The 18,679-nt window shown below is 51.7% G+C and overlaps 2 protein-coding genes across 2 annotated transcripts; both read right to left on the bottom strand.

The window, feature by feature from the left end:
• Positions 1 to 96: 96 nt before the first annotated feature.
• SMYD5 (SMYD family member 5) lies at positions 97 to 11,969 on the bottom strand. Its single transcript, XM_042932696.1, has 13 exons — positions 11,862 to 11,969; positions 7,917 to 8,025; positions 7,052 to 7,191; positions 6,462 to 6,583; positions 6,003 to 6,072; positions 5,277 to 5,381; positions 4,458 to 4,520; positions 4,170 to 4,240; positions 3,760 to 3,866; positions 3,311 to 3,367; positions 2,370 to 2,464; positions 1,651 to 1,721; positions 97 to 1,554 (listed from the first exon to the last, which is right to left on the bottom strand). The coding sequence occupies exons 1-13, from the start codon at positions 11,955 to 11,957 to the stop codon at positions 1,410 to 1,412; spliced, it is 1,251 nt and encodes a 416-aa protein (XP_042788630.1). The 5' UTR covers positions 11,958 to 11,969; the 3' UTR covers positions 97 to 1,409.
• A 1,739-nt stretch (positions 11,970 to 13,708) lies between these two features.
• On the bottom strand, positions 13,709 to 18,679 carry NOTO (notochord homeobox). Its single transcript, XM_042930230.1, has 3 exons — positions 18,328 to 18,679; positions 16,592 to 16,806; positions 13,709 to 14,187 (listed from the first exon to the last, which is right to left on the bottom strand). The coding sequence occupies exons 1-3, from the start codon at positions 18,677 to 18,679 to the stop codon at positions 14,029 to 14,031; spliced, it is 726 nt and encodes a 241-aa protein (XP_042786164.1). The 3' UTR covers positions 13,709 to 14,028.

Raw genomic sequence — 18,679 nt, 5'->3', positions numbered from 1 at the left:
CCTGGTCTAAACCTATGTGCCTCTGTGCCACCTATGTGATTGCTGCATGCCTCAGACAGCTTGTCAAGTCATTCTACACAAAGCATTCCTGCAGAGGCCTGTCACCACTCACACTTTATTGAGAACAGTGGGCAGGTGGGGGCATGAGGGGTGCTGGCTGCTGTGAAGAACCCAGTAGGCCAGACAGGTGAGCTCCACCTGGCTCATGATATAGGATAGAGCCTATGGGGTGGGCACCTGCCCTCTCAGAGATCCCTCAGCAGGGGGTTGTGGCAGCCCCCGCCCAGGGAAAGTAGGCAAAGAAATCGCAAGTGATAGGCTATAGTTCCCACAGCATCCGACCCAAGAGTGAGGGGTAGTACTAATCTGGGGGTGGAGGGGCAGGTGACACAGACAGGGCTTATCTCAGAATATCTAGCCTAGCTCCTGTAGTTTTCTGGAAGACTTCAGTGTTCCTCTGTGGAGACCCTAACGATGGAGATTGAGGCCGGGAGAGCTCCTCACTGACCCATGTTAAACTGATCCCAGGGAAGCCTCTTGAGCATCTGAAATTAAGGAGCACAGGCCTGTCATCACTCAGTCTCAGCCATGCTGCTAGAGTCCTCAGTGGGAAAGGAGTGTGAGGAAGGGGTGATCTCCCCACATACCCCTCTTGAGAGAGGCAGAGGCCTCTTACACACCCACGTGGCCAGCTACTGTGCCAGGGCCTGAGAGGCAAGGCACAAGGTACAGAGATTCTGGAATCTGGGGAAGGGGTTATACTCTCCACTCTCTTGGATGTCCAAATAGTGGGGGTGGGGAGAGGAAGGTATCCCCCTGGTTCAGTGTCCCCAGCACAGAGCCTTAGGGAAGGTGCTCTGGAGGCCCAGTTGCTCCTTCCTGCCTCTCCTAGCTGTGCCAGCAGGAGGCAGTTGCCTTAGCAGCCAGAAAGGTGGGAGTGGGGAAGAAGGTGAAGGCATCTCACCACTCCCCTTTCTTCTTCAGTGCCGTCAGGCCGATCTCTTGTTACCCCCGTCTGTAGTAGGTAGAAAGCGGTGAAGCCTCAGGTGGACAGGGAAGCATGGCCATAGGGCCAAGTGGAAGAAACACTGTTTCTGACCTCTGTTGGAGTTGCTCGCCGACTGGAGTGGATACCTCAGTGTGTGTGTGTTTTGAGGGGGCAGCACTGAGAGGCTCAGTGACCACGCAGAGCCTGAGCCACTCAGCAGCAGTGTCCAGGGCATGAGGTCTAGTGGGGGGTGGCGTGCCTAAGGTCCAGCTTCTGTACTACTCTCTGGCAGAAACAGAGCTGGAATGGAGGGGGGGAAGCAGGCAATGGGAGTGGGGGAGTTCCTTCCAAGTCTCCTCTCTGGAGGAAGTCCCCCTTTTCCTGCAGGGTCTGGGGCAGGCCCCTTCCAGGCAGGGTGACATCACACATCGGTCATCTCATCCCCCAGCTCTGCATCCTCTGGCTCTCCTTCCTCCTCTTCATCCTCCTCCTCCTCCGAGGTCACGTTGGGTTCATCAGCCTCTGCCAGGCATTTGGGGCAGGAACAGACAAACAGATAGTTCTCCCTGCAGGAGATGGGGGATGATGGTGAGGGTGAAGTCAGGCAGTAACCAGGATGGAGCCTCCCAGAGCCCAGCCACCCACCACATCCCAGCTGGCACCTGAGGATCTTGTGGCGGCTGTGGCGGCTGCGCTCCCGCTGACAGCAGTCTAAGTAGCTGATACAGATTTCCTGGAGGGCAGAGAAGAGGTGGAGTCTGACAGTCTGTGCTGTCTCTTAGATGGGATCAGGGCCTCCCCAACCACTGTCCCATCTCCCAGGAGCTAGGCCCTCATTCACTTCCCTGTGCTCTCAGAAGGCCACCAAGAGGCTCAAACAACCTGTGTCTGAGACAGAGAGGGGACAGTGGTTAGCCTCAGGCCACGACTATAGGCAGCCAATGGCTAAGGTCTGTGGCCATTGTCAGAGGTTATCTTGACATGGTGCTACTAGCTCTGGAAGAAGATTCAACCAGGCTCTGCGCACTGTGCTAACAGCCAGGACTCCAAACCCCAAACCCACACATGCACCCATAGCCCACGCGACGAAGAGCCATCTCTTGTTTTCTTGGAAGCTGTGGATTTGTTGATCAAAAGGTGGCTGGGGACAAGAATCTGGGCATACACTTGTCTCTGAATCACTGCCCTGAGGTTTTCTGGTTATTTTTTTGAAGAATTGGGGGTACTGTGGGTTTGAGCATAACCATGGGTAAAAAGACTCCTGCCCTGGGTCATGTGGGGATCAGCTGAACAGCCTGAACTTGGGGCTCTAGCCACTGTTGCTTCCAATCCCTGGAGAGAACTTGCAAGGCCCACCCCCCACAGCTCCTAGCCCTCTCACCTCTCCTGGCTTGATATCCTCCAAGGCCGTGACATGCAAAAGGAAGTTGTTTTCTGGGAAGGAGGTCTCTGCATTGGGGACACAGCTGTGGTTACCTGGGTCACAAGAGGCAAGAAATAAGGACTGCTGACTAATAAAAATAACAGCCTCAACTTGCAAAGCACTGGGTCCCATCCTTCCTTGTTTTCTGATCCCTGCTAGGGCTACATAGGTCCTGGAACCCAAATTTCCGGACTCCCTCTGTCCAGTGCTCTTTCCTAAAGACCACAGAGCACAGGCACAAATGCACTTCCTCTTGCCACCCCCTCCCACCTGCCATCACTGCCCTTGCTGTCCTCAGCACTGGGCAACTTGTTCTCAATTGTGTTCCTAGTGTCCCACAAAGGGAAGGACAGGGCCATGAAAGGGACCCCATGCCAGACACTTAACTCAGTCGGCAACTGGATGTCTGGTAACAGCTGAGCCAGTCCCCCTGCGAGCCTAGTTTGGGAGGGGTAGCATGCCCCAAACATTGGGAGGGCTGACAGTGAGGAAACCAGAGTGGGGAGGCTGAGATCTGGAAAAGACAGTTGTGTGATTGGCTCTGCTCCTCCCTGTTAGGTGCTGATGAGACCAGCCTTCTAGCCTAAACTCCCTCCTCCCAGGAGCCTGATGGCAGTGGTTGTGCAAGGCCAATGCTTCTCTTTGCAAGGAACAGAGCTCTGCGTCCTGCCTTAGCACAGGACCTGGCCCACTGGAAGGTTTTATATATAAACATATATTAAGGCACAAGCAATCCAATGAATGAATGAATGAATGAATGAATGAATGAAAAACTGATGCAACAAAAAGTCCCGGGAGAATCCCCAAGGAAGCCCAGACCTAATCCTGCTCCCAGACTCTTCCCCACGAGCCTAAAAGGGGCTGAGAGAGATGTACCCCTCCTCAATGCCAGGACTCACAGCAGCTCTGAAGCACAAAGAGGCCAGATCCTTCACAGTTAAGAAACTCTCCAGTTGCTGTAAGACAGTAACATTGTAGATGTTATTCTATCCATTTTACAGGTGGAAAAAGAAAACTAGACTTACAAGGATAGGCACTGGTTCCACTGTCTTGCCACCCAGTTGCTACCATTTCATCTAAACTTGCTTCCAGGAGGCATAAACCTTGCTTTTCTATAAATGACATCACCTTACTTGTCCAGCACCCCCCTCCCCCAGCATCCAGACTCTATATGGATCTCAGGGTCATGTCTTATCTTATTTGTCCTGTGGATAGATGTAAAGCTTCCTATAGGCACATAGGGATTACCTTCCCCAACCATTAGCTCAGAACCCCCTCGGGGAAAGACTGTGTGTCTGGCTAGGGGGGCATTCAAGGTTGGGTGAGACCAAGGCTCCATCTCACCAACCTGCCTCGATGTCCTTGTACAGCTGGTCAATGAAGGCGTCCAGCTGCTCTCGGTCCTGAGGCTTCAACTCCAGAGCGTCACAGGCATGGACCCACTGGCTCAGGGAGCTGGGGGTCCCAGGCATCCATGGTTGGAGAGAAGGAGGCCCAGCTCCCAGGGCTCTCCACCTCCAGACAGGTTAAGCCCATTTCTTTCTCCAGGGCAGGGGCCCATCTTCCCCAAAAGACCAAGGCTCCCAGGAGCAAACTACCACCTCAGTCTTTCTGACTCCCACCACTGCATCCAGTCCAGCTCTCCTGCCACAGAATCAAACCCTAATCTTGAAAGGAAGTGTGGCTACCTTCCTCTGTCAATCTCCCGCCCAAGCCCTGACAGACAAGTGCAATAGCTTTGGAACATTCTCTCCTAACCTGGTCCCAATTCCTTGGCCATTGGTCCCAACAAGAGCAAAGAGAGACCGGAATCCATCTGGTGTGAACCACTGTGGGGAGAAAGAAAAATGAGTGCTCAGATTACAGCCACTCGCTTTTCCTCCTGAAACAACTCTCTGTTCAGGAAGTCTTCTGTGAGTCAATCCCATCCCAACTTCACACCAAGTCAGTCTTGGCTTAACTCTCTGAGTAGGAGATGCTGACCCGGTTGCTCCTGGAGAGCTGGAATGACTAGGAGGTCACTGGTCCCACCTTCCCCATGCTCACCTGGCTGAGCGCCTCTTCATAAAGGGCCTCTGTGAAGAGTCTCCGCAGAAGTTCCAGCTGGCCCTGGTTTAGGGGAAGCAGGGAGAGACCTGTATCCTGGGGATTTCCCACTAGCACCCAGGCAGGGCTCAGAAGACCAGGTAAGGAAAAGAAAAGGGGCCAGCTCTGTAGAATGAACTTGCCCTGAAGGCAAAGGAAGGCCACAACCTTGGCAGTCTGTTGGCCTGTTCCAAGCCAGAGTGGGGAACCCCAAATTCCTATTTTCCAGGAGGGCCGAGGCAACCTGGCTTCAGATGACTGTCCTCGCGACCACCTTCCAGGCTCCCTGACCTGGCCTCCAGACAAGCTTGACGACCCCCTCCTCTCCTCAGAATAAATGCAGGAAGGCCCACCCCAGCTGCCCTTGAAACCCTGCCTGCACCTTCGGGCAGCTCCTGCGTGGAAGTCTGCTGTCCTCAGTGAGAATGTGTAATCTTTGGGTGGGAGTGGGCACTCAGCACATTGGCAGCTAAAATGCTATTTCACGCCTGCTCCCTGACCCTCCACTTTCCATTATACTGACTTACTCACCATTATCCTATCATGAGATTCTGCCTTACCATGTCAGGGCACCCGACCCTTCCTTCCTGTTCACCCCACTTCTCAACTTTCGGTCCCTGTTAGGTCACAAAGTTAAATAGTGGCAAGAAGATAGGTTCTCTGAATAGATTTTTGGCTCCAGGCTCTGTGGCTGGCAAAGGACCAAATGTGGAGCTCCCCTCAGGTAGCCACAGAACATCCAAGGCTATTGGGATGAGGGGATCATGGGGGAAGACTAACCTTGAATTTGTCCCCCAGGAGTTTGTGGACAATCTCCTCCTCCTCATTGGCTGTTTTATTACAGAACTGGGAAAAGAGCCTGATCCAACGATCTTTATCCTTAGCCTGCAGGGGACAAATATACTTCAGGGTCACATTCACATATGCCCGGGCGTGCACGCGTGTGCACGCACGGACTCAGGGACAACCATCTCCTTGCTGTCCCTCATACCCAGGCGGGAGAGTAGACTGTGATTCTAAAGCCTCTGCCATCAGCGAAACACCATCACACATGAGATTCTAGGTAGACCCTTCCTTGGCCTGGGGACTTCCTTCCCATCCTGCCCACACCCAACCATCTCCCCAACTGGGCCAGGCTGGCCAGTTCAACAATACTTGGAAAAAGAGGAGAATGGGGTTGTGGAGCTCCAATACTAACAGAATGGGTTGGAGTGGCTTCTCTCACTTTACATATGAGGCAATCCTGAGAAAGTGGCACCTGTAAATTGAATGCGTGAACTGTTGCTGCACAGGAGGTCCTCTCCTAGATCAGAGGCTGCAGGAAAGATGAGTCTCCTGCCAGATTTATGGTTAGCTGCTCCTGAGTTTACACAGCAAGCAGCTCTCCTTTGGAAAGCGCAGAGGGAACTCTGCATCCAAGCCAGGGACTTGAGGTGAGGAGGAGACTGAGGCCAAGGGGCACATGAGGCCAGAAGGGGCTTCCATGGGAGGTCTGGGTGGGCTTACCTGCTTCACTGTGGCCACCATCCGGGCCATCAACATGATGCTTGCAGTCTCGGGGGGGTAGTGAACACTCCTGGGGAGAAAGAAAAAGATTTGGCCTGGAAATCCCCTCCCCAGTAGCTGTGTTCAGGGAAGCCCAGTCTGATCACTACAGAGAATCCTTCCTATCAACTCTATTTATAACCAAAGAGAGATGTCATTGGCAAGGATGAGGGCAGGCCTTTACCACCCCATGGGCTTAATGGGGCTCTTCCTGGGAGTGTGTAAAATGCTGAGGGTAGTGGGACTGGCGGCTCACACTGAAGGCAGGGGGTTGGGTGATGTGACTTCTGTTTAACCCTAAGACTGGAGGAAAGATCTGGGGGATGGCAGTTTAAGAAAGATGACTGCATCTGCTGATCTCAGGCGGGCAGGCAGGTCGAGAGGGAGGATAAAGGGAAGAAGAGATGAAATGCTACCCACCTCCAGGCCTCCTGTAGCTTATTGAGAGGATGCAGGGGGTCGTCCTGGGAAGGCCCTGGGCACAGGACCTGATGGTACTGCTCGGCGGCCGCCAGCCGACACTCCGCACTGCAGTACATCACCTGGTGGAATGGGTGGAGGTCAACACCCTAGGATCTGGCCATGGGGTGAGGCACAGACCTTCCTTAGTGGTACTCACCTCCTCTGACTGCACTCCTTCTACGAACAGCCCCTGAGCAGTAGCTCAGTGACATCGTCAGATGAGAAAGCACACACCGCCCGGGGGCATGTGAGAGGGGCACCCAGGCTTGTCGAACTATGGGAAGGAGAGAGCTTTCAAGTAGAGGGAAGAGCCCCTGCCAGGCTCCTGGGAAGAGGGCAAGTTCCCACTGAACCAGTTTTCTAGATAGCGGGACCGGGACAGGGAGAACACAACTGGAATAGTTACAGTCTTTTGAATGTCTTACCCTACGTTATGGCTCTCAGGGCCCACGAGCAGGTCTGTTGTCATTCCTGTCTCCCCAAAGAGGACTTCGGCTAAGGCTTCTCCCACCAGCTCCCTTTCAGGTGCACTCCCCAGGGATGCTCACCTGGCAGTGGGGACAGTGCTGGTGGAGGTCCTTGCGCACGGCACACAGCTCAGGGTGAGGCAGAACCTGGCCCGGTTTCCCAGTCAGCCTCTGGGCATTCTCCTCTGCCTTCTCCAGTGCCCGAAGGCAGTGGTCACAGGCTGAGGGAGAGAGCCCCATGTGACAATGTAAGTGTCTTTAGAGCAGGGGCCACATTTTGTCTTTTTCACAGAAGCATCCCTAGGGCTAAAGATAGTGCCTGACACTTGATAGGTGCTCAACAAATGTTTGGGAAGTAAGTGAATGAACAACTGTGTTAAAGAACAGAATGGGTGCATGATTTCACATGCATTCAAAAGCAGATTGGGATTTAGTCTATAGGGCTCCCCTCCTAACCCCCAGACTGAGCTTTCCCCACATTCTGGAGCCAACTGACCCTCCTTTCATGTTTGTCTCTAGCCTAAGAAAAGTGTGAAAAAAGCACGTGTCTGGAAAAGCTAAGGGCATCCTACTTGCTTCTGACCCCTAACTCAGCCTGTTTTGACCAAGGGGCGAGTGGCCTCCTCTTGGTGGAGAGCTGCCCTTTGGCACGGAGCCCTTCCACATGATATCCAGTCCCTGATACTGCAGGTCACACTGAGTTCTGCCTGCCTGACAGTCCTCCCCCAGGAAGCAGGCTGGAAGAGCCCGTCCCTCGCTCACTCCCAGCCCCAAATGGCCTAAGACTAGAGACAAGCATGATTCTCAGGCACGGTTCTCCAGGATGAGCTTTTCTCCCAACACCTGAATTCCCAGAGACATCAGCTAGTGGGAATGTATGTAGCTCTCTTCCATGCGTACAGGCAGCTGGCCCAGCAGCCATGAGGAGTGGACGAGATGTGCTCACCTCGGTAGCGATAAAGTGCATTCCAGAGAAACTGTGCAGCTACCAGGGGCTGTTCTACAAAGATGGTCTCCCCTTTCCGGATCAGCTGTGTGGCAAATAGGCCCTTTCCCTAACAGGGAGAGAAGGAATAGGATGGCCATAAGGAGAGAAAGAGGGCATAGCTCCCAGAGGGCTTCCCAGCATCACCCCCCGCCACGCCTCCCTCTCAGGAGAGGCCTCTGCCTTGGGAGGGTTCATGGAGCATGGTCACCCCCCCCCCACCCCCAACTGCCAACCAACTGCCTCCTCTGGAAATGTAGCTCTGACCTACTTTCAGTCACACCTCTTTCAGCCTGCTCAGAGCAGAGGGCCTGGGATGGGGAGGGAGCCACACTGTCAGCCAGAGGAGAATTTTTGGAATGGCCAGAGCAGGGCCAACTCTCATGGCAGGCTGGAGACTCCTGTACTAGCAGCCGGTAACGACAGGGCAGTTTTCTTCGAGTCACCCATGTGTCCCTCCAGGATCCTGGCGGTGACACCGCTGCTCAGGGTTACAAAGGACTCCTATGCCACAGGAGAGAGGGAGGCCTCGCCTGGGGGAGAATGTGCCCTATTTCCCTGGTCGGTGGGGAACTCACCAAGTTCTCAGAGTTATGCTGAAAGGAAGGGTGAATCCTAGCACCAACTAACACTACTTGCTGTGAACCTCGGAGCCAACTGCTTCACTTCTTTTTCTTTCTTTTTTTTTTTTTAAGTTCATTTATTTAAGTAACCTCTACACCCAACGTGGAAGCTCAAACCCATGACCCCGAGACCATGAGCCACACACTCCACCGACTGAGCCAGCCAGGCACCCCAGGTGCTTCACTTCTTGGCAACGGTTTCACATATGAAAAGCATCACAATGATACCTCCCAGGTAGTTTCCAGGATGCCATGATATAGCACAAGTGAATGCACCTTATGAGCTTTAGCTCCTTACTACTCTAAGTGAGATGATAAGTGGGCAGCATGGGCATCATTTGGACACCTGTTAGAAATCCAGAATCTCAGGCCATGCCCTAGACCTGCTGCATGAGAATGTGCATTTTAACAAGATGCCCAGGTGATTCAAATGCACGTTAAAGTCTGAGGAACTCTGGTCTAAAGCACCGTAAACATCATGTAAGGCATGAAGGATGAGAAAACAACTGCTGAATTGCTATTTCTCAGATGTGCAAAGGGACTCAGGAGACAGCTTCAGAACCCTGGCAGTTGCTGGCTCTGCCGGGCACTTGTTCCCACTGTTCACTTAGAGAAGAGGGGTGGTGCCCCTGCCAGCACTGAACTGTCACAAGAAGAGAAAGAAATTAAAAAAAAGATTTGACATAGCAGTAAAACGTCCTGTCATGTGGCCTCTCAGGTAGCTCCCTGTTTCCTTCTAGCATTGGCACTGTGGCTAGATAGCAGCACCTCCCAAAGTTAGAGAGGCAGGGATGTGTAGACCAGGAGAGCCCTGAGCAGAGGGGGACAGCTGGAACAAAACCTCTGGCTAAAGCTGTTGATGCACCCTTGGTTGTCTTCTTAGAATCCCACCTCCATGCCTTTTAGCCCTGGACCCAATCTGGCAAAATGAAAACATGGCCTTATTTTATGGGACAAAGGAGTATGAACATGGACCCACATTATCGCTGACAATCTCAAATCTCAACATTGGGCAAATACCAATGTCTTTCTCTCTCTTTCTGGAGGATCAAATGCAGAAAATATTTGGTAATCAAAATAAAGGGAACAGAATCAGAGCTGTTCCTTTATGAAACCACTCATCCCCCAAACATAAGACAGGGTTCCAAGAAAGCCACTCTCATTAAATATTAATTACCAAGAGGCTTGGAGAAAGCTTATGCCTTGAGTGGAAAGGGCATAAACTTGCAAAGATATTTCCAATTTGAAAAATAAATTTTAGAAAAAAGATTGTGCAAAACTCTAAGACCATGTAGTAAACTTTAAGAGTTTTACTAAATGGATACTTTTCTAGAAAAACACAAATTACCAGAACTGAATTCAAAAGGAAGGAAAGCTAGAGAAAGAAGCAGTGCTGGTATCTGGCTGACCCACACCAGTATGGCATTCTGGTTGGCATCCACTGTCTTTGGTCAGACACTATCATGTTCTGATTGGTTCTGTCCCTGGCAGAGTAGTTGGTAAATCTTTGAAAGGTCATTCCTGCCAATATCGATAGAAGCAATACAGAAAATAGTCAAAAACAACCCCCATGTGAAGCCCCTAGTCCATATGGTTCATGAGCCAGCTCCCTCAAACCAAAGAATAAGTAACTCTCATGCTATTTAAAAACTATTTAGTAACAGAGAAAAAATGGAAAGCTTCTCCATTTTACCAAAAAACAAGCATAACTGTGATGCAGTAACCTGAGGAAGATAGCACAAAGAAAAAAACGTCACAAACCAATCTGGCTTGATGAACATAGATGCAAAAAGCCTGGAGTAAACCATCTTGTCAGCATGTCTGGGGTGTGTATGTGATTTTCTCCAGCAGAAGATCGTGTGTGGGAATAGAGAGCAGCCAGCTCATTCTTCCAGAGGTGGGGTTTGACAGAAGGCTGGGACAGGACAGCTGGGCAAGCAAAGTGGCTGAAGTGATGAGGTCAGAGGAAGAAATAGAGAAGAGAGGGGCTGAGAGATAGGGGACTTAGTGAAGGGAAAGGTCAGTATCTCTGCCTGCAAGGAGTGATGGAACTGGGATACCATCAAACTGAGCCAATCAAGAACAGAGGTGGAGACAGAGATGTGAGCAGCTGAAGAGGCCAAGGATATTGGGGAGCTGCTTTACCACAGAAGGAAAGAAATGCTCCAGATGCACCGGAGAGGAAAGAAGGCAATGGAAGGTTGGGGTGGGGAGAGCAGGAAGCAGATGACTAGAAGGCTGACATCTTGGGCAGGGACCAGGTATATGCACTGCTGGTATACATGATAAATTATTCAACCTCATCAGTAAACACAGACTTGTAAATTAAAACAAAGTGATACCATTTTGCACGTATCAACTGGCAAAGTTAACTAGTAAAGAAAATACTCTGATGAAGAGAACAAAAGGATGTGTGCACAGAAACTGAGCTCCAGGACCTTTGCCCTCAGGGATGAAAAAATACAACGCAAAAGTGCATAAATAAGTAGGTGGCTGAATGAACTGTGGCAATCCCTTGAAACAGACTATTACTCAGCTCTTAAAAATATGTAGAAATAGGTTTATTGATGTTGATTTACTGCTGCATCAAACAGAGATTCCTAAAATTGTGACTTTGGTATCCGTATATTTGCACAAGTATAGGATTACGAGTGATTTTTATCTTCTCTTTCCTTACATGCATTTAGAGTATTTTTCTACAATTAACTTTTAAGACACGATAATATAACCACAAAACCATATTGCTTTCCTGTTTCAATGCTTCAAATGCTCCCACGGGCTTCGAGCTCTAGTCCAAATTCCTTAGCATCCCAAGGCCTTTGTGAAGGGTCCTGGCCTCTCTCCCCACCCCATTCCCAAATCTCACTCAGAAAGTTCCCCGAGGGCCCACTCTTTTTCATACCTCAGTACCCTCTGCTCAGCCAGTCCCCGCCCACCACCCCCACGGCCCAGCAGCAGAGTACTCCAGCCTGGACCAAAAGGCCCGGCGCCCACCCGGCCCCGCCTGGAGCAGCAGGAGCAGGGCAGCCGGAGGGCGCACCGGGTCCCGAAGGGAGGGGGCGCGCACGGAGACTACGGAGACTTCGGGGCCCCCGATTCACCGCGTGACCGCCCCGGAAGCCTGCGCGCGGGGACAGACGGGGAGCCCCCGGGCCGCGAGGAGGGGCTGAGCCGCAGAGTCGGAACGGCTCAGGAGCTTCTAGGCTCCGGGCCTAGGGTCCCGCGGGGCTCTCTCCAAGGCCGGACACGGTAGGTGCCCGTGGCGGGTCTGTCTCGGCCTCACCTTAGCGCTGCTTACGAATCGGACTTCCACGGCGACCGGAGCCCGACCCGACACGCCCACGCAGAAGGAGAACACGTCGCACATGGAGGCCGCCATCTTGGGCGCGCCTCCGCCTTCTGACCCTTGACCTCGCCTCGACCCGGGGGGGCCCCGCCCCTCTCTGGCCCCGCCCCCGACGAGTGAGTCTCCAGGCTGCTAGGGTTTGCGCGCTAGGAAGTCCGAATTGGGAAATTGGGATCCCTTTAATCTGTGTGTTTAGGTCGATTGGTTCGATGGCTGGATGTCGCTGGGTCCGCGTTTTTTACATCTGTGCAGTTTTGCGTCTGTGTCTTCGTACGTACCTATGTATCATAGCCGGTGTGTGTGTGTATAGTTTTGATGTATCTGTGTCCAGTTCGTGTTTTGGTGTCTGTTGTCTCTGTCCACCCAGTGCCCCGTCGAGAGTCAGGCACTCTGGATCCAGCCATGGGGTGGGACAGCGGCCGGCCAACTTATACCCTCTCTGACCTTCTACCTGAAAGGAAGGACTACCTTGGGGGGCTTGTAGATGGGGAGCTTGCCCTACCTCCCCATCTACAAAGTCGGGCGCAAGAATTCCCTTCTCCTTGGGCCTTCTGGCAGCGGGCAGACAGCCCTTCGACAGATCAAGCTGGACTTGTGCTTCTCTCAGACCCTTCAGGGGCTTAAGGGACTTTGCAGCCTAGGGGTGGTAGAAGGGGGTAGATGGTGGAGCTCAGGTCTGAGGACCCCTGAAATTGTGTGAAGTGAGTGTACATATACATATTGTCCTGGGAACAGCAGAAGGCCCTGTTCTCATTCAGGACCCCAAAAAGCTGGAACCACTGACTTACAGCATCTGTCCCCACAGCCAAGTCTGACAACGATGCGTCGTTTCCTTGTCCTCCAATTGATTCTGTGCTCCTTGAAAAAGGATGTGTCTGCTTCTGTTATGGTCTCATGGTCATATTGGGGGATTGGGTAGGCCCTAGTAACTGTTGAATAGGTTAACTGTTGATTTTTTTTTAAATTATTTTTAAAAGGTGAGTCAATTGAGGAGGCAGGTGGTGGAAGTGGTAGATGCAGGTAGATTCCTTTGATTAACAGAGTGGACTTTGGGTCCAGCATTAGGAAGGATTTCCCTGAAGACAGGGGGAGAGAAGAGTTCTTGAAGCTGGACCCTGGCCTCAAGCCTGTGGCCTAGTGTCTAGAAGATGGTCTACCACCACTTGGAGGGATGTGGTTTTTCACCTCTGCTCCCTGCCCTTCCTGTCTCCCTCAGAACGCTGCAGACAGCAGTGGGGACCGTGCCTTCTGTCACCGGCAGGTGGCAGGCAGGCCTCCTTTCACCAGCTCCCCTCTACCCAGAAGCCATTGGAGATTCTAAATCAATACTCTGAACAGAGGCCTGCCCAGGAATGTAGAGCACTAGAGAAATGAGCTCTGGAATTGCTGGTGGCTGGCCTCACAGGGGTAGGCTATCAGCAGGCTTCTTAGAAACGGAGCAGATTCCTGGGAAGGAAAGGGAACCATGAGTTAGGGGCTTGAAGGGGAAAAATTATAACTGTCTCATGGAAATACAGCAGAGTTTGTGAAAAAATGCCTGCTTTGGCAAAGGCAGAGCCAAATTTCTCTGTACAATGATGGAGAGGGGTCAAAGTGGGTAGCTAGAGGGAAAAAGATGGGGTCAGGGAAGCATGTCTGTGCCTAAGCAGACAATTGGGGCTGAGCTCCTAAAAGTGGTAGCAGTTCAGACAAAACAAGAAAACTTTGGGAAACTCTGAAGTAGGCTAAATGGTTTACCTTTCCCTCCTCTTTACTCTCATATCCATCATCTCTGGTGGGGAAGAGGCTTCTAGGCCCAAATACTGATTCAAGGAAGCCCCTTCTCCACAGGCAAGCCAGGAAAAGATTAATCCCTGGAGGGGCCAGTTCTGGTGCAAGCACCACACCCCCAGGTGGAGGGAACTTATAAACCTTAACACTTGCTGAACACTTAGCACTGGGCCTAGCACCCCATAACAGCTTTACAGACATCCTGTCAGCTCTGGGAAGAGTAAATTGTCAATGCACCCATTATACAGATGAAGAAGAAAGGCTCAGAAGTTCCCGTGGGTATCCCCAGGAAGAACTAGCCCAGACAGCCTGGGTTGAGCCTTTGTCCCAGTCCTCAGCTGTCCACTCCTGACTCAGTGTCTTCTCTCTGGATGCTGGTGTCAGAGCTGCTGGAGGGCTCATCCTGGGAGGCAGCCATGGCAGACACAGCTGGTAGCTTCAGCCTTTGCTGCTTCTGATACTTGACCCTGCGGTTTTGGAACCAGACCCTCACCTATAATTGGAGGCAATGGTCAGAAATTAGAATGTGACCAGCAGTTCCCACTGCTTCCCCCATTCCCACAGTGGCCCTGATCTCTGGTCCACATTTGATCTTCCTTCTAAAGGAAGCATCTCCTTCAAAACACCCTTCCCTATAATTTTAGACACATTCATTCATCCAACAAGTATTTATGGAGCTCCTACTATGTACTAGGCACCATCCTAGGTGATGGTGATACAGTGGTGAGCAAGAGAGGTATGGTCCCTGACCTCATGGAACTCACAGTCCAGAGAGAGAGAGAGAGAGAGAGAGAGAGAGAGAGAGAGAGAGAGAAATAAATATGGAAACAAATCCATAAACACAAATGCGAGTATGAACAGGGGTCTGGCCCTCCCTGAGGAAGCAGCACTTAAGCTAAGGTTCACCAGATCAGAGGCCAGTTTAATGGGAACAGAGAAAAGCAGGCTGGGGCAGGGGACAACCTGTAGGAAGGCTCCGTGGTAGAACCAAGCTTGGTGTATTGGAGGACCAAAAAGAAAGAGTGTGGCTGAAATAGCTGAGAGTGAGATGGGGAAGTGAAGGAAGGGAAAATGGAGAGGTCAGCAGAGCCCAGATCACCTAGGACTATGGAGGCTATGGATAAGGAGTGTCAGCTTTCAGGCTACTAAATGGGATGTGATATAGTCCTGTTTGCATCTCAAGTGAATTGCACATCTGGCTGCTCTGTGAAGAAAGGATGAAAGGAGATGCAGGGAGACAGCTGGGGGCTATTGCAATGATCCAGAAAGAGCTGGGACTGGTGTGAACTACGGGCAATGGAAAAAAATGAAGCGATTCCAGCTGTACTTTGGGGGTAGAGGTGACAAGGCTTGCCGATGCAATGGAAGTGGGAGAGAAGGAAGAATGTAGGATGACTTGGTATTTTGAGCAACTGGATGGATGGTGGGACCATGAGTAGGGAAAGGAACAGATCTGGAGAGAAAAAGGTCACAAATTGAAGTTTAGACTTAAGTTGAAATGCATACCCAGGAAACATCCAAGTGGAGACCTCAAGAGGGTAGATAGAGGGATGCCTGGGTGGCTCAGTTGGTTAAGCGTCTGACTCTTGATCTCACCTCGGGTCATGATCTCACGGTTGGTGGGATCAAACCTGCGTATGCTGTATACTGACAGGGTGGAGCCTGCTTGGGAGTCTCTGTCTCCGCCCCTCCCCCACAAACGTGTCTGTGTGCTCTCTCAAAATAAACAAACTTAAAAAAAAAAGAAGGTAGGGGTGCCTGGCTGACTCAGTCAGAAGAGCATGCAACTCATGATCTTGGGGTTGTGAGTTTGAGCCCCATGTTGGGTGTAGAGATTACTTAAATAAAACAAATAAAATTTAAAAAAAGAAGGTAGATAAATGTACAAGTTAGGAAAAAAAGGAGTGAGCTAAGATACAAATCTGGGAGTTGTTGGCTTATAGATGGTATTTAAAAGCATGGGAATAAATGATGGGGCACCTAGGTGGCTCAGTTGGTTGAGCATCCAACTTCAGCTCAGGTCATGATCTCACCGTTGGTGAGTTCGAGCCCCGCGTCCGGCTCAGCCTGGAGTCTGCTTTGGATTCTGTGTCTCCCTCTCTCTGCCCCTCCCCTGCTCATGCTCAGTTTCTCTCTCTCTCTCTCAAAAATGAATAAACATTAAAAAAATAAAATAAAATAAAATAAAATCATGGGAATAAATGAGATCAGCTACAGAGACAATTTGAGGTCACAAAGAGTACCCTACAAAGTTGACACAGAGGAAGTGGCCAGAGAGCTGGAAAACCAAGAATGTGGTGTCCAAAAGCCAAGAGAAGAATGTGTTCACATAAGAGGAGAGGTCAACTGTACTGAGTGGGGAGTAAGACGAGGAAAGCATCTGTTGACTTTGGCAACATGGAGGTCATTAAGAGACCTGGAGGAGAAGTTTTGATGGAATGGTAGGGAAAGAATTCATATCAGAATGAGTTAAGTAGATGGGAAGTGAGGACATGGAGTGACTATAACAAATTCATGGGAAGTTTGCCTATGAAAAGAGCAGAAAAGTGGTGTAGTAGCTCAAGTGAAGTATAGGGTTCTAGTGAATATTTATTATTATTTTTAATATTTAGTCCCTTGAACACACTTAACTTCATGGTCAGCTCCCTTTTTAACATGGAAACATAAGTTCTAGGTTAATATCTAGATTAACATAGTTGTTCCCATTATGTGATTTCAAACGGGACTACTTCCTCATTCATGTAGGAAGTGTGCCAGTGATTAGGGCCTGTCTCCCTCAGTGACCTGGCACAGAGGAAGAAGGCCCATGTCTTCCCCTCAACCTCACCCAGGGCCTTCTGGAGAGCAGTGTCTGCCCCCAGGCACAGCCCTGACCCCACAGGGGTCCCTGCTCCCACCTGGTTCTCCGTAAGGTTGAGCTGGGCTGCCAGCTGGGCTCTCTTCTTCCCCACTAGATTGTGCTGTTTTGTAAACACTTTCTCCAACTCTTCCAGCTGCTTCAAGTTAAACATGGTCCGAACCCTCTTTTGAGGTCTTTCAGTGTCCTGAAGTTCCTCGGCTGGAGCCCAGTCTGGAGTGCCCCAGAGGCCTGAGCAGTGAGCCAGCTCTAAGCCTAAAAAGCAAACACACACACAGACACACACACACACGTATTTAGGTATTAAATATGCATAAAATACCCCTGGAAGAATAAAGAGACTGGTGTCATTGGCTGCTTGTGGGGTGGAGTTAACCAGCTGACTGGGGGACAGGAATATAAGGGGAAACTCTTCTCCATCTGTCTTAGGAAACATTGTGGAGTTTGAACTGTAGGAATGGATTACCTATGCAAAAACTAACTTGAAAATGAGGGGCACCTGGGTGGCTCAGTCAGTTGAGCATCCAACTCTTGGTTTTGGCTCAGGTCACGATCTCACGGTTTGTGGGATTTGTGCCGAGTCAGGCTCTGCGCTGACAGCCTGGAACCTGCTTGGGATTCTCTCCTTCCCTCCCTCTCTCTCTCTCTCTCTCTCTCTCTCTCTGCCCCATACCTGCTCAAGCACACACTCTCAAACAAACAAACATACATTAAAAAAAAAAAACTAATTTGAAAATGAGATTAACTAATACAAAGCAGTAAGCTGCAATTCAGACCTCAGCTGTGTGAGGCAGTTAGGGAAAGTTGTTTTGGAAACTTGGGCATGTCGCTCAGATGCAGTGGCACGAATCTGGATGGGGTTGAGAGCCTAGGCTTTCTCTGAAGGGAAGGGTGGAGAAATGCCCAGCTGAAAGGGGTGGAAATGCAGAATGGAGAGAACCCAGGGAATAGGCACCAGGTAAGATTGTGTTACATGGATCTTGGTATGGGTTGACAAGGCTTGCGTTAATCTTGCTCCTGTTTTCCTCAAGGGGAGGTGGGGAACCGTGAATCAGATTGCCAAAAATGGCAAAAGCTCCTGTGGGTGGATGTAAATGCTAGAGGAGAACGTTAGGTACACAGTTAAATTCTCGTTGGGGTTTAAGTGCCTGAGCCCCAGAGCCCGAGGTTCCTCTTTTAAGAGCGCGATACACAAGCAGGCTCAGAGAGCAGTTAAGTGTGGGGCTTTATGCTCACCCGGACTGGGCGTGAGCGGTGGAGGCGGTACTGGGGTCCCGGCATTTGCCAGCTAACAGCTCCTCCATGAACCTCACCACCGCAGCAGCCGCTTCTCCCAGCTAACTGGGCCGCGCGTTCCAGAAGAGAGCTACTTTGGGGAAGAGTCTAAGCTAACAGTCGTTATTCAAAGGGGCTGTGGAAGGAGCGAGAGACTAATTCTCCAGAAGGGACGCTCTGCAGCCCCAGGGCTGGCCTTGTCCCAGTCTTCCGAGGCCCCCTCTGACCTTCCCCGCACCTTCTGCTCTGCACCCGCGCGCTCACACACACCTCCTCCCACCTCAGCAGCGTGCGTGCGGGGGAAGCCTCGTGCAGTGGTCTGTTCTCGGCCAGTCCCTCTCTTGGGCTTCGGGTTCAAGGCAAGGTGAAGGGTCATTGGGCCCCTTCCCACCGACCGTGCGTGGTTCTCAAAACTCAGGGACGTCTCTATCCTGTGCCCGCTGTCGCGGCTGCCACGCTTCGGCCGCCCGCCCGGTTCCCAGGCGCCCGAGCAGCTCGTACCTGTGACGCCGAGGCCCTGGAGGCCGTAGAGGTGAGCCACGCGGAGCCCCGTCCGGGGCAGCTGGGGGCACGGCTGGTAGAGACTCACGCTCAGGTAGGCCGGCAGCCACGTCGCGGGAAACCGGGAGGGAGCCGAGCCGAGGTCCGCGGCGACGCCGGACATTGGGGCGTTGGCGGGGGGCGCGCGGCGGGCAGGCCTGGCCAGGATGGCCTCGACGGAGAAGGAAGACTCGAGGCGCCCGGGAGCGCGGGGCCTGCCTGGACCCGCGGGGCGGCGCTGGAGCTCCGAGGTCTCGTCTCCTGCGCCCGGGGGAGCGGGCGGCCGGCTGCCTCGCGGCACTGGGCTGGGCAT

Source organism: Panthera leo, chromosome A3 (assembly GCF_018350215.1).
Source record: "Panthera leo isolate Ple1 chromosome A3, P.leo_Ple1_pat1.1, whole genome shotgun sequence".
NCBI classification, from domain to species: Eukaryota; Metazoa; Chordata; class Mammalia; order Carnivora; family Felidae; genus Panthera; species Panthera leo.
The sequence above is the reverse complement of the archived record's forward strand: the minus strand, read 5'-3'. Positions and strand labels throughout refer to the sequence as shown.

Bases quoted from the DNA above. Each gene is read 5' to 3' on its own strand.
- NOTO (XM_042930230.1), bottom strand. From the start codon at position 18,679: ATGCCCAGCCCAGTGCCGCGAGGCAGCCGGCCGCCCGCTCCCCCGGGC. The intron at 16,807-18,327 runs GTACGAGCTGCT...TTTGCTTTTTAG, and splicing joins CCAGGGCCTCGGCGTCACAG to GCTTAGAGCTGGCTCACTGC. The intron at 14,188-16,591 runs GTGGGAGCAGGG...CTCCAATTATAG, and splicing joins TCAACCTTACGGAGAACCAG to GTGAGGGTCTGGTTCCAAAA.
- SMYD5 (XM_042932696.1), bottom strand. From the start codon at position 11,957: ATGGCGGCCTCCATGTGCGACGTGTTCTCCTTCTGCGTGGGCGTGTCG. The intron at 2,465-3,310 runs GTGAGTCCTGGC...CTTGTGACCCAG, and splicing joins CTTTGTGCTTCAGAGCTGCT to GTAACCACAGCTGTGTCCCC. The intron at 1,722-2,369 runs GTGAGAGGGCTA...TCTGCCCTCCAG, and splicing joins AGGATATCAAGCCAGGAGAG to GAAATCTGTATCAGCTACTT.